Source organism: Bradysia coprophila, unplaced genomic scaffold (genome assembly GCF_014529535.1).
Source record: "Bradysia coprophila strain Holo2 unplaced genomic scaffold, BU_Bcop_v1 contig_324, whole genome shotgun sequence".
Lineage (NCBI taxonomy): Eukaryota > Metazoa > Arthropoda > Insecta > Diptera > Sciaridae > Bradysia > Bradysia coprophila.
Window position 1 is genome coordinate 474065 of NW_023503584.1, and position 15304 is coordinate 489368.

The 15304-nt window shown below is 37.0% G+C and overlaps 1 protein-coding gene and 1 long non-coding RNA gene across 3 annotated transcripts; one reads left to right on the forward strand and one right to left on the reverse strand.

The window, feature by feature from the left end:
* The first annotated feature begins 173 nt into the window (after positions 1–173).
* LOC119079677 (G protein alpha i subunit) lies at positions 174–13416 on the forward strand. 2 transcript variants are annotated; one of them, XM_037187736.1, is made up of 6 exons: positions 174–496; positions 9883–10067; positions 10131–10252; positions 10335–10499; positions 11384–11667; positions 11742–13416. In XM_037187736.1, exons 1-6 carry the CDS (start codon positions 376–378, stop codon positions 11930–11932), a joined length of 1068 nt encoding a protein of 355 aa, XP_037043631.1. In that variant the 5' UTR covers positions 174–375; the 3' UTR covers positions 11933–13416. The 2 variants fall into 2 exon arrangements, with proteins under 2 accessions (XP_037043631.1, XP_037043630.1); XM_037187735.1 differs by having other exon boundaries at positions 191–496; positions 9883–10252.
* LOC119079678 lies at positions 1913–14481 on the reverse strand. Its single transcript, XR_005088207.1, has 3 exons — positions 14352–14481; positions 12546–12547; positions 1913–1926 (listed from the first exon to the last, which is right to left on the reverse strand). It is a non-coding gene; the product is annotated as an uncharacterized LOC119079678 (long non-coding RNA).
* Between the last annotated feature and the right edge of the window lie 823 nt (positions 14482–15304).

Below are 15304 nucleotides of genomic sequence, written 5' to 3' on the forward strand. Positions count from 1 at the left end.
CTTTAAATTTTACTGAGAAATCATCAGCGAGCCACTTTATTAATTGTTAAGATATTCAAAAAAAATACAAACAAACCACCAGCCACCGTTATGATGAAATGTCTACAAAACTCTATTCACCTCCGTACACGCGCATTTTCAACACTGCTGACAACACTGTTCCATTTCCAAGCACAACCAACTTCATTCGCCACAATAAAAAGTTCGTTTTCATCGGCGGCTACTCGGGCGGAGTCAGATTCAATTGCCATAGTCTAATTTTTTGTGATGATTAATCAGTGTACAAACGGTATTTTTCTACAGATTTCGCGTTTTTGTGTTAATTAATTTGTGCATCAAGTGTCCGTAAGCAGTAAGGAAATTTGTGTTTTTACAATGGGTTGTGCAGTTAGCGCATCTAGGGATAAAGAAGCCCAGGAACGTTCAAAGAAAATTGATGCTAGATTGAGACTCGATGCTGAACGACAGGCAGCTGAAGTGAAATTATTGCTTTTGGGTGAGAACAATTACACTTTTTTTCTGACGTGAAATGTTTTCTTTTTAAAACTTTCGGTTAATTGCTCGTCTGTATGGTGGTTTATTGTTTGCAAATTTGTTTGATTTTTCGTTCGCAATGTAAATAAATTCGAAAAAAAACATAAAAACATTAAACCCACACGCATCCAACAACCGAAAAAAACACCATCTAAATCACCTCTATATTGCAGTGATTTGACTTCCGAAAATAATATGCGCAAATTTTCCGAATTTTTATTTTTGCCTTTCATTTGAATTCTCGATGAGTGTTTTTGTTTGCATTGTTGGACGGATCGGTGTGCCGTGTGTTTTTTTTTGTTGAAAAACATTTTTTTTTCGCCTTCGATTGCCTCACCAGGTTGTTGTTATAAATATTTACATTAAAAACTCCGCTCGATATTCGATATTCCGACACCAGAGCAATGCAAGATGTTTGAATTGCCTGTGATTCGAGAGAGTGTTGTATACGAGCGGCGACTTAAGATTTACGAGACTCGATATTTTCATAAGGCAATGCGTCTTTTTCGTATATCGATGAAGTGCGAGAATAGCCTTGGCACAGGGTGTCGTTAATATTCAATTGGGATAAATTGGAAGGTTTTAGCAAAATGAATCCATTTAAAATAGCGGTTGGAAGCTTATGTTTTCGGATACAGTCTTCTCCGAGTGGTTTGCCCTGTCCCTTGTCCACCCTTTAAGTCCGATTGTCTATTGTTATTCGGAAGGAACTCAAGTACAATTACTGTCCAATAGTCTTACCTGCTAAGTCGTACAGTTGGTGACTTTGATTCGAATTGGCTGGCAACATTGCGGTGCCATGAGCATTAAATGTTCCATTACATGCCTCAGCCTCAGGGACGATTTCGTCCCTTTGCATGTAAAGTGGTGTGCAAGTTATCTGTTTGGGACGGTTGATTTATTAGGTAATTTCGCTAGTTGTAGCCCCAACGAAGTGAGATCCCCCGATGCTGTTACGTAAATAACTACCATCTCTATCGTAACGTATGCGTAATTGAATTGAATAGGCACGGGATTCGATTTTGGGAAAATCGTAATTTTGTTGAAATTTTAGCCTACATTCGGGCGTTTCGTATTTTATTTTTCGTTAAATTTTTTTACAAAAATCGTTTTTCGAAAAAGTAAGACCTTTATATCGAGCAGACATGTTAGCTTTCGATAAAAATAGAGTTGGCTTTGTTTGACCAGCTCCTGCAAAAGTAGTGAGAGATTTTTTTTGAAAGTGGACCAGGCTCCGTCGGAGTTATTTTTTAGCGACGCCTTGTTTACACGCTCAGATAGCTCTTGGTCCAAATAGTCGAAAATATCAGTCGTTTATTTTAATATTTTTTATTGGCTGGGGAACTTCCACCAAAAGTCGAAAAAGGGTCTTTTTGTCCGTGCCGTTACAGGCTGTACACATACATGTATGTGGGCTCATAGGATAGGTATTGTCCAGGAGATACGAGGCAAGCACAGATATCGTACATGTCCTCTGTCGTTGTTCGAAAATAACAAAAATATTGTGTCAGTCAAGGGCTGTAAATTTTGATGAACTTCAAAAGGTGATAGCTCGCACCTGGCGAATGTTAGTTCTTAGATCAGTGGATATAGACATCAAAAACAGCATAATTCGGGTAATTTTCTAAAATTAATATTTTGCTTTCGAGTAAAGAACACTATTCACTTTGTACCCAAAAAACGTATCCTGAACCGGTCACTTCTATGGCAAATAGAGTATCATTGTAAAGCAACGTTACGGCTCTATCAGGGCATCCACTAATCTAACCATAAACATTCGTTAGGTACAGGATATCACCTTTTGAAGTTCATCAAAATTTACAGCCTTTGACTGGGCATGTACATGTACGATATCTGTGATTGCCCCGTATCTCCTGGATAATACCTATCCAATGAGCCCACACACATGCACGTCCATAACCTGTAGTGACAAAAAACACCCTTTTCCAACTTTTGGTGGAAGTGTTTCCCAGCCAATAAAAATATTAAAATTAAACGACTACGGTTTTCGACTATTTAGGCCAAGGGCTATCTGGGCATGTAGACAAAGCGTTGCTAGAAAATAGATCCGACAGAGCCTGGTCCACTTTCAAAAACAAGGCATCAGAACAGTCGGAGCGTTTGCTGCGACTTAGCCCCGTACGACCCGTAATCCTATTTCGTCCGTAACCATAATACGTCCGTAGCCGTAATACGCCCGGAACCCTAATACGTCTACAACCCTCTAATGCGTCTGTTACCAAAATGCAAGTCAAGTTGGGCATGGTCAAATTTACTGAAAGTGTTCATTTTTAAAATTGCGCATAGCGCAATTACGAAAGCCCGTACGAAGTACCTCTCAAATAAAACCAACAATTTACGATATTATTTTAGAAACCCAAAATTTTTTGCCAACTTTCTATTGGGTATTCAATTATCTCTCAAATGAAACAAAAACTAGCAAAATCGGATGAGATTTACTCGATTTATGTGCAAAAAACACTTAGGGCCGAGTAGCGGCCTTAGTCCAAGGGCCCAAATTTGAAACTTTTTTTCCACGTTATTTTCGGTATTCAATTCCCTTCCATAAAAAACTCAATCTCGCAAAATCGGATGAGATTTACTCGATTTATGTGCAAAAAACACTTAGGGCCGAGTAGCGGCCTTAGTCCAAGGGCCCAAATTTGAAACTTTTTTTGCCATCATTCTATTCGGCATTCAATTATCTCTCAAATGGAACAAAATCTAGCAAAATCGGATGAGATTTACTCGATTTATGTGCAAAAAACACTTAGGGCCGAGTAGCGGCCTTAGTCCAAGGGCCCAAATTTGAAACTTTTTTCGCCACGTTATTTTCTGTATTCAATTCCCTTCCATAAAAAACTCAATCTCGCAAAATCGGATGAGATTTACTCGATTTATGTGCAAAAAACACTTAGGGCCGAGTAGCAGCCTTAGTCCAAGGGCCCAAATTTGAAACTTTTTTTGCCATCATTCTATTCGGCATTCAATTATCTCTCAAATGGAACAAAATCTAGCAAAATCGGATGAGATTTACTCGATTTATGTGCAAAAAAACACTTAGGGCCGAGTAGCGGCCTTAGTCCAAGGGCCCAAATTTGAAACTTTTTTCGCCACGTTATTTTCTGTATTCAATTCCCTTCCATAAAAAACTCAATCTCGCAAAATCGGATGAGATTTACTCGATTTATGTGCAAAAAACACTTAGGGCCGAGTAGCGGCCTTAGTCCAAGGGCCCAAATTTGAAACTTTTTTCGCCACGTTATTTTCTGTATTCAATTCCCTTCCATAAAAAACTCAATCTCGCAAAATCGGATGAGATTTACTCGATTTATGTGCAAAAAACACTTAGGGCCGAGTAACGACCTTTGAGCCCTCCCAACAAGCCCGCGTTGCATCTTACCCAAAAACAATGTTCAGCAACTTTGTTCTACTCGTCAATACCTTTCATTTGATATATCACAAGCAGCTATTGCGTGCGTATTTCGGTAGATATCGTCGAAAGACTGAAAAACACCTATAGGGCCCTAGCTCTGGAAGGGCCGACCCTACCATGCCCATTTTCGAACTTGACCTTACTTTTGTCCATACCAATCGGGGAAAAAAAGAATTTTGAAAAAAGGTTGTGATTTGCTCAAGCTAGAGGGGTCACAGACGGACGGACGGACATTTTTTTTATTGCGGATTCGTCATCTATGAACACAACCAAATGCTTTGCCCTTACTGTCTGCTTCCAATTCGACGTGTTACAAACGGCATATTAATCTTATAAGCCCCCAGTACTTCGTACGGGGCTAAAAAATCCCTCAGTTGGTTTATCGAAATTTTCATAGACTGCTCACTTTTTTCACGACGACCGCTCATAGATGGATCCGCGCCTGATTCTATGACTGTATTGGATTTGTTACTATGTCCTTTCATTGTCAATTAGGGATTCTATTCCTCTCCCAAAATGTCACATTCCTATATTCAAACATCGAGTCATCGAGTCATCGCTGTTCAACAGTGATGTAGGTGATGTATATCCTAATGGCTCCTAATTGCTGCGTATATGAGCGAAATCATAATTTTGCTCTCACTAAACTTGAAACTTAAATGACCGAATGAATATTTTACAATCTCTAAAACGAAAAGTTTCCACAAGACAATTAAACGGCGCTGGCAAGTGAATGTCTTCAGTTTATTAATTATTAACGTGAAACTCAGAGAGAATTGTATTTTAAGTTTGGATTTTGTGTTCGCTGGTAAATAAATTATTCAAGAACGGTTTTCCCAACCAGTTCGCCTTTTCTTTGGATAGCTCGCCTTTCAAATGGATTCAACAATTTTTGTTGCGTAAAAATATAAAATTTCCAACAATAGAATCTACTTCATGTCCTGCTTATCTTATGAAAGGCTCTGTCTTTCTAATTTGTTGCAATTTAAAATGGTTTCGTAATTGCGCTGTCCTGTAAGAATGCTGTATGGCATTTGTCTGTCATCACGTCGCTTTACTGTAGTGTTCGCTCGAAACGCCCTGTATTTATTATTGCGATTTATAATGTATACACACACATACTACACACTAAATTAGCTTCTGGTTTGTCTCATATGTTCAATTAACTCTTCTTTTTTTCTCTCTCTAAATTTCACTTCACACAGTTCACAAAACTATTTAGCTCGAAACACTTTGGGGAATTTCAATTAAACCTTGTATGTCGTGTACACACAGTACACCAGAGCATATTTGTAAAATTATTTCCATTCAATGCATATGATATGTACATTCCATCAAATTATGAATGAAATGGAATGAATGAGTCAATAATAATAATTCGTACGAGCGTCATCACAACCATAATCTGATTGTGTTTTTGGTCGGGAAATATATTATTTTCATATCCACACAATCGCATTGTTTTCTTCAATGATCTTTTCTTCATTTATTAATGGAAATAAGACTCATCTGTTCCGTCGCTCGCAGAGCATCAACGACGACTCATACACACACCACACATAGTCATCGTTATGCTAATATTTACACTCGATCCGACTGTGTGCAAATCATTTTAATTGCACGAAAAATAATAATTTTTAGCAGCGACTGTTAGTTTTGATGATTAAAATGTGATATACTCTCGCTAGATATAATCTGGGTTATTATTCGAATTGATTCATTCCATATGTGAGTCGTTCTATTTGCTCTGTATTGATTAGGATGAGATAATGTCCGGCCATTTTATGAGTGAATTGGTTATTATCGGCATCAGTGAAGTGCCGTCAACCTTTTGTAAACAGCTAGGTATTGCGTTATGGAAACGCAATCATTAAATCATTCGTTACGTCCTTTCCTTGAAGTATCGAGTTAGTTTTTAACACAAAATCTTTTACTTCATTCCTTTCAACATATTATGAAAAACCGAATTGGTCGTTTATTTTTGGCGTTACTATCCATAACGGATGATCAGTTGTGGCTGAAAGGTTAAAGTTGTACATGAGTTATCATTGCTGATGTTAGATTCTACAAAACATATACTTTACTGTTGGCTCCAGATCCAAATGAAATGTTTTGAAGTCACGATGACTGCAAACACAACTGAACATCCCAAAATGTATATACAAGAGGTGTCTAGGTCTGCATGGAAAACGTGTCATCGCAAATTTTCGTACTGTTTTATGAAGTAAATTTGTTAAGAAACTATCGATGTAAGGAAGGCTTAGGAGATACTAGTACTGATATAGACTTCTTCGAGTGTGCTCCAACACCCTAAAACATTTTCTTCACAAAACAGTCGCAATTTGTGTGCAATGAATGACTGGGACGGAATTTTAGCGTTGATACATGTTCTACGCCTTGCAAGATTTCATCTTCTATAAAAACGTGCAATTTTAAGCCAATTTTTAAAAAAGGGACCGGAAAGGAATGGAAAACTTAGGCTGGCTCATTCTTGTCGAGCTAGAAATTGTGTTGCAATGATCGTAATTACCGTGCAAACTTAAATCAAGACTTGAATCCCTTTCATCTATCTTTTAACAAAAGACGTTGCTTACGCCAAGTAGTTTTACTTTACATCATATATCATTGTGTGGATGAGTAGAGCAATTCAATCTCGATTTACTGGTTTCCACAATCAATGCCTTCCACTATCTATTGAAATGTACCGGAGCCTCTATTGTTACTGAGTGAAACATTCAAAGGCGTATCTCATTAAGCCTTCAATTGACTTTCCTCACCTCCGAAGCAGATGAAGTCATTAAAATCATTATAAACTTTATGTGCTCAAGTGCTGTTCGATCAGATTCGTATGGACAGTGCTACAAAAATGGCAAAGCTACAGTAGTTCACTGTACCTCGTCTACGAGGCCAAAGTCAATTTAAACTCATCTAATTTTTCAAAATGATTTATTAACTCGTCACGACTATACACAAGCATATAACGTCGTTCGGTTCAGTTGTAGTTACTGTGGCGCCTTTATCCATTATATGAATAATAACCCATTCCTGATTAAGTCAGATATGACAACGGTGTTACATATAAACTGTATTGACACTTTGCAGATTATATGAGCCGCCCACGTGAAATACGCTTGTGATTAATTGAGTGAAAATGTATGCACGACACATTGTTTTCATTAACTTCATATGGTTCGTTTGATGTAACATGTAGAACTCGTGGTGAATTTCATTTTTTTTGCATCTAGGAAAAAGGAAACGACGACATGTGATTTTCACGTCCGCATTGAAATAAGTTTGCTAAATGCGTCACCATTAATCCTTTAAGACGAAACCCCCATCAAAACGATCGTAAAAAGAAATTTATTAACCGAGAATATCAAGCACGATGTCATAACCAGTTTTACGATAAGAATTTCACTTAGTTTCGGAAGGTTAAATGGAAACGTTTTATGTTTGCGGCCAAGGTTTCAAGTTCCCATTTTCCATATATTATTGATCAACCTCCATAAAACTGTAACATTTATTGCCCGTTTCATCCGACAAGAAAATATGGGCGGTGTTCTCGGCTGTTGTGTATGAAGTGATAAATTAATAATAATTCGGCTGTTCCGTTCAGTATACGTTCTGCAAATCTCTCACGCGTAATTTAGATCGGAAATTGTTACGTCTTTGTCTGAATCAATTCTGTATGACTAAAAAGTCCATTCCAACGCTACGAAATAAAGTTTTTCTTATGTATAAAGAAGTGAAGGTTTCAGAACACAAATGACTACAAAAATTGTAACTATGGAAGTTCGCATAGAAGACATATAACGATTGAATCTGTTACTTCTTTTGTTGATTTCGTTATCGCTTTGGACTTTAAATGAATCTTCTACTTCATTAGTTTAACAATACGTTTTGCTATAAGAGAACACTGTCCGGAGCCAATAGCTTATTTCTGCCATCGTTATCGATAACAAATGACTAGCTGTTTCAATGAAATATATTGGTTTTCGCTTCGCGTCATTTTCACTTACTTTATAGTAAAAATGAAAAAAAAAACTTCTGGCTCGCCTTAACCCCCTTCTATACTTTCGAAAGTGTTGCGTAATACCCTTCGTACTCTACTAATTGAGTGCACATTTACATTGGAATTAATTACCCAAACCTTATAGAAGTTCTATCCGAAAAAGAACGTGCGCCATTTCTAATAATTTCATTTTTCGACCTACGAATTCCCAAGTGTAAACCAATTTACGTTCCATCCATTTATTATTTTCATTAATTGCTACGAGTCATTGGCTTAGTTCTACGTTTATACGAAAAAACAAAAATTAGTCATCGTCATCACTAAAGCATTTAGAATTCCAAGAACTGTGGTACATGTTCCGTGAATTATATTTGTGGATATTCCGAGATATGCTAACCGAATCGTTTACTATTTTCAAGCCCGTATATGAGCAGCATACTCTCTGTCGTTTCATTTTTTGTTTATCATATGACTTTTAAGTACACATTTCCATAATAGTGTTATCGTTGAGTGGAATGTTATCTAATCGATTTGTGACGAAATGAAAAGTGGTGCTAATCCCAGTAAAAGGTTTGCACAATCATTGCACAATTAAAGAGAATTCTCTAATACCCTGAATGTGATCCATTTATTTATCTAGGCTTTGTTGTAGAGTGTTCGAGAATTAGAATGGATATAGCGCGCATAGGGTGTCGCGCGATGTATGACAAAAAATATGAACGTCGCTAGGAGGGAAATCATCTTTACTCATTAAGCCCCCGGGAAATGAATAATTACTTCATTGATATGAACTTTAAATAGTTATTTGCTCAACGAGGGAAGAAAAGTTGGAAATTTCGTTTCGAGGTTATTGTCACCCGAGAAAATGAAATTTCTAACTTTTCTCCGAGATAAACACAACGTTTTTCACAACAAAGACTTCCGAAGTTTCAGCGAAGGGAAGAAAACGACTATTTTCTCGCCTGTGTTGTGAAAACTCATTTCCCGATGGCTTAGTGAGTAAAATAAATTACGTAAATTGTTTGAAACTTTGTGTCGTTGCGTCCCTCACTTTCACCTCGAGCTCCAAACGGCACACTTGGCAAAGAAAAAAAGTTCCAAATAAGGACGTAATCTACATTACATGCTACACTTTTCCGTCTTCAGCAGGTAATAGTTGTTGTTTACGGAGGAAAATAGAAAATTCGAACTCGAGCAATTCGCGGCGCTAGCTCCTATTTTCTTCCGAAGGTTTTCAAAACAAAAACAAAGGTGACAGTTCTGGGGAGAAAATGTCTCGGCTTCGGCCCTGGTGCCCCTGGTATACAAAAGTCATACGGAAGCTCTGCTTCACAACTTGTTAATTCCTTGATAAGCAATATTTATTAGGTAGATGCTGGTCGCCCGTACTACCAAGTACGTAGTGACTATTCGCCCGTACGGACGAATAGTCTTAGTATTATAAGAATATTATTCGTGAGTGACAACCCCGATCAAACGATTTGTTTTCGATTTGATTTACCGAAATCGTAAAAGTAATCAATCGAACGAACCTGCATCGTCAGATTTATAGTTGCAATTACTGAGAAATCGGTAATTTTCAAACATAATGTCGTGAGAACTATATCCTATAGCCGAACTGTATGCACCTTGACTCACCTTGACTGCTTCAGTAAAATTTATCTCGGTCGAATTTCATGTTGTTTCATGAATAAAAATACAAAACATTTCCATGATGCATAAAAGAAACGCTTTTTATTGTGGGAATTGCGAGTAATTCAAGTGAATCGGATTTTTTTCTCTCTGTTCAATCTACACACCACACGAATAATTGTAGAAATTATGTAGCGGATCGATAAAAAAAAACGGAAATTTGTATTTTTTTTACGCTAAATATGGAACTTCTATCTTTTCTATTCAGGTGCTGGCGAGTCCGGAAAATCGACCATCGTGAAACAAATGAAAATTATTCACGAAACAGGATATTCGCCGGAAGAATGTGAACAATATCGACCCGTCGTGTACAGTAACACAATACAGAGTTTAATGGCAATAATACGAGCGATGGGACAACTGCGCATTGATTTTGCCGATCCGAATAAAACAGTAAGTTTCACTTGGATCTGTACTCACCGAGTTCTCAACTCAAAATCGATTTTTTTTTCAAAGGATATTGCACGACAGTTTTTCACATATGCAACCCAAGCGGAAGAGGGAGTTCTCACTCCAGAATTGGTGATGTTAATGAAAAAATTATGGTCTGATCCCGGTGTGCAATTGTGCTTTTCGAGGTAGGCATTGGTTGCGATGCTAATTTTGATTAGAAATTTCGTTCTTTTTCTAAGAAATCATTTTTTTCTCACCTGAACATAGGTCCCGTGAATATCAACTGAATGACTCAGCCGCTTATTACTTAAATACCTTAGATAGAATATCACAGCCTAATTATATTCCAACACAACAGGATGTGTTAAGAACTAGAGTTAAAACCACCGGCATAGTTGAAACACATTTCAGCTTTAAGGGACTACATTTCAAGTAAGTTCAGCACATTTGGCTACGTGATTCAACGACCAGCAGGGAATTGAGTGAATCAATCTGGATGATTTTTTGTTGTTGTGATGTATGGGCGTATGTACCTACTCTGCCAACATATTTTTATCTTTGTGTGCTTTGCAGAGCTTTAGAAAGCTTTAAGCTTTTTTTGTATTGCACTGTTCCAATGGAATCCTAAGGAGGCTCAGAGCTTTCTCAAGCTTTACAAAGTACACAAACATTGCGATAAGGTGTCTTGCCTTTCAATACAGCACTGTTACGGTATAGATCAGGGCCTACTTTTTGGAAACTAATTTCTTGAATTTCTCGAATTTTCTCGAATTTCTTAAAATTTCTCGAATTCGAGAAATTCGAGAAACTTCAAGAAACTCGAGAAATTAGTTTCTTGAAATTTCTTGAATTTCTCGAAGTTTCTCGAATTTCTAGAATTTTCTGGAATTTCTTGAAATTTCTCTAATTCGAGATAATCAAGAAACTTTGAGAAATTCAAGAAATATTTCTCGAAGTTTCTTGAATTTCTCAAAGTTTCTTGATTTTTTCGATTTTCTCTAAAAGTTTCTAAAAAGTAGGCCCTCGTATAGATGGATACCTAACCCATGGAAATGACATTGAATTCAGAGTAGATAAGGAACCATTCACAAAGAGCTGTCTCACAGAGGCGTACACTTCATAGATTGAACAACCAAAATTCGGGCAGTTAAACCACCAATATTGTCCTTAACTTAGACTAAAGTCATTTCCTAACAAACTCGTAAAATCCGAAAATCATTCGCCCACTTCACTGCTGGCCTTTCTCAACTACCTGAAACTCTCTCTCCAGTCAGAACAGCCCCTAATCCCCGAATAACTTTGTAATTCCCTTCCAGGATGTTTGATGTGGGAGGTCAACGCTCGGAACGAAAGAAATGGATTCACTGTTTCGAGGGCGTCACGGCTATTATATTCTGCGTTGCATTATCCGGCTACGATTTGGTGCTGGCCGAAGACGAAGAAATGAATCGGATGATCGAATCGATGAAGCTGTTCGATTCCATTTGCAATTCGAAATGGTTTGTGGAAACGTCGATCATTCTGTTCCTGAACAAAAAGGATCTGTTCGAAGAGAAGATAAATCGTTCGCCGCTGACGATCTGTTTCCCCGAGTACACAGGTAATGAAACGCGACGGGATTTTCGTTTGGTTTGTCGATTTATAATGAAAAATGTCTTTCCGTTCAATCATCAGGTTCGAATACATACGAGGAAGCGTCCAGCTACATACGAATGAAGTTTGAAAATTTGAATAAGCGAAAAGATCAGAAGGAGATTTATACGCATTTAACGTGTGCCACCGATACGAATAATATCCAATTTGTGTTTGATGCGGTCACCGATGTTATAATTAAGAATAATTTGAAAGATTGTGGTCTGTTTTAAGGGCGGGGAAGTGGGACCGAAAATCTAATTGATTCATTGAATGGTAACAATACAACACACACACATTAGAGAGTAAACTTAGTGAAACTTAGACACGTAAGTCTCTGCACAAAAAAAAATTGTTTTTATTTTATTTAACACACAAAAAGAAATGGTGAGCTCAATTTGTTGTCGATCGAGTAGATGTGCGGTTGGTGTCACATTTTTTTTATCAGCCTAAAAACACGAAAAAAAATGTCATTGATTTATGCGGGCCAGAGTTGGTGCCTGCGCACCCAAATCAACTTATGTTCATTCCGCACAAGATTATTTTTTAAAACTTACAAAGTGATTGCACGGATAACACCAACAAAAATTCCATTGTTAGAGTGACCTGGCATAGAGGTGACACCCTTTGAACTTGTTACATTTTCATTTTCTTCTCACTCTTGAATACCAATGCCAAACTTTAAAAAAACGAATTGACTGAAGTTAGTGGCACATTTTACCACCCATCCATAACTTGGTCAGTGTTGGTCTAAATGTTCCTAAATTGACTTATACTTACTGTAGCACGAATATATAATCAACAACAACGGGGAGAGAATATTTTCTCGTCCCGGTTTATCACAACCACTAAATGTTTTAAATTGTCACAAATTTACGAAACCTTTGGACTAATTTTGCTTTTTTCTATTTTAAATGCAAGATCGACTTTACTCAATGTATAATACAGGAATTGTCTTAAACACAAAAGAATGAGAAAATGACAAAATTTTTGTAGCAAAATTTTTCTTAGAGCGAAAACGAAACGTTTTCGTAGTAAGGTGGGAAGGGAACACAGAAAGTATTTCTGATATTTTTGTATAACGGAGATTTTAGTAGAGTGAATGTACGCTTTAGTGAATTGTTTTGCACCCATCAATGTATAATGTTGTTAAATCGTCGATGGGCACCAATCCGGTAAAGAAAATTGGCCATGCCGAAACTCTTGCCATTATGACGATATGAAGGAAAATCTTCAGATAATTTAAAAGGAACGAAAGAAATCCGAGGACGCAAGATTAGTTGTCAGCCCAGTTTGCTTGAAAGGTATGAATTTTGCAAAAGATCATTTAAAGTTAATGAGATCCGTTTCTCGGTAAAATTATTTTTGAAAATATCCGCCACTAATCACGGGGGATGCGAGCAACGAATTCAGAATTTTACTCTGTTTCACGGAGTAATTTTTCTTCCGTATTTCATGGAAGCCTACAACCAATAACGGCAAGAATTTCTGCCTTTCCTTTTATTTACGTTAGTGGTGTCTTCGCCTCGCTGAATATTTACAGGCTGATGCTGAGAAATCTGAGTTGAAAAGTGAAAAACCGAATAAATCGACCGATTAAATTAAGATTGCTATTCTAGTCTGGGACGCGGACAGTCAATCCATGTGGTTGCACTTCGTTGACGATGTACCACCCAAGTGACAACGGAAGTGGAAGCGATTTTTCATGTGCAATTTTTAGCCTTTGTGTCTTCCAAACAAAAAGTCTCAGAAACAGAAAGAGACACTCACAAAAAAGGTTGAAAAACTTATCTCTAGCATGTAACTTTGGCCCTAAGCTGCTACAGCCGTATGTTTTGTATGAGGCGCTACAACTGTGGCAGCTGTAGCTGGAGCCAAAGTTACCTGCAGCAGGCATGATTTTCAACTCATTTTGTCAGTGGAAAATTGGAGAATTTTTCATAAAATTCAGTGAGATTTAGTTGGCACTTCCGGGCGGATGGCGTCCATTTTCTATGAAAAAGCAAAGATCACGAATTGTCATCTCATTTCTCACTTTTTTCCCCATATGAGGCAAATGAATGGAGAAAAAGATAATAAGCAATCCAATCAAACAACGCCGTTTGCCTTACAGTTGAGACATTTCCCGTTATTTGCTCTTGACTTATATTTTTATCGTATCGTAATCTCTGCTAATAGTGTTGCCAGCTTACACCTGAGGTGCCAATATTTGTGTTACAAACTCTCATCCAAAGGGCTAGTTATGGCCGAAAGATATTTTGAAATGAATTTCCGTCTAGAAACATTTTCAACCCGATAACAAAGACCTCAGCCTATCCCCTTTACATTCTAGATTTCTCTTTTGCTAAGCGGAATCGATTTGACCTTTGAAAATCTTGCAAATATTCAGCGATCGGTTTATCAACGGAACTAATCACTGAAACAAATCCCTGTATTTATTGGCCGGAATGGCGAAACTTTTATAAATATTTACATAGTGGAAGTTTGATGTGTAAAAAATGAATATTTTCTTTGTCTGTTACGTCAGTGTTACAATTTGTTATAAATAACTTACAACAATAATACATTAATGGAACAATGAAACAATTGACGCTACAAATGCACCGAAAATTATTCAAATATTCGTGATGGTTAATGGACAGTGTAACGCACAAAGTACGTAAACAAACATAAAATGGCGGATCCAAATTGTACTAGATGCTCAGAGATGCAAAATTTCTGTGGTGAGTTTAAAGGTTACACGAAAAATTGAACGAATTTTTATCACTACAAGTTATAAAGATCTGATCAGTGCTACTTCTCTACACACTTCATCGAACGACTGTTAACTCCAGCTACACATAGCAACGCGAAAGAGAATAGAGTTATACTCGAGAGGTGGCATGGTGGCCTTGATGCTAATCTGCACCCGAAAAATACATGTTTAAAAATGACAGCGCCACCATGTCATCTCTCGATTGTAATTCTATGCGAAAAAGACCTAACTCAAATTTTTCTGTTATCAAACTGTCCAACTTGACAGGATAACCAAAGAAAAATTTGAATTGGGTCTCTTTTGCGTAGCTAGAGTTAATTAAAGGCGTCAAAAAATGACGGTGCGTTAGAATGTCCTATTCTGCGTTATATTTTGAATTGGAAGGTGCGTTTGTGGTGTCAATTTGTACTATTTTTTTTGAATCCTAATAAATAAGAAACAATAAACGAACAAGAACAACAACAAACCAACTGAATATAATATCAAAATAATGAATAATGAGAATGTGTACAAAACAGATTTATAAAAATAGTGAAATTATATTTTTTAAAGCAAAAATCAATTGTATTTTTATAAAAACAAAAAACTGAAAGAAATTTTTTTTTTAAATGAAATCATTCTATACAATACGTAGCATTTTACTTGTTAAGCCGTTTTAATTATCGTTACATTTAGTTCAGATCAATGAGATATAATCGCCCATTTTAATTTACAAAAAAACCTTTTACAAACGACAAGCGAATCGACACCATATAACGGTTAGAATCTGATCTGTTACGTTTTTTGCTAAAACTTATCGACTAGTGTTCAGTGCAAAATCTATTACTTCATTGTGTTAGCAAAGCACTCC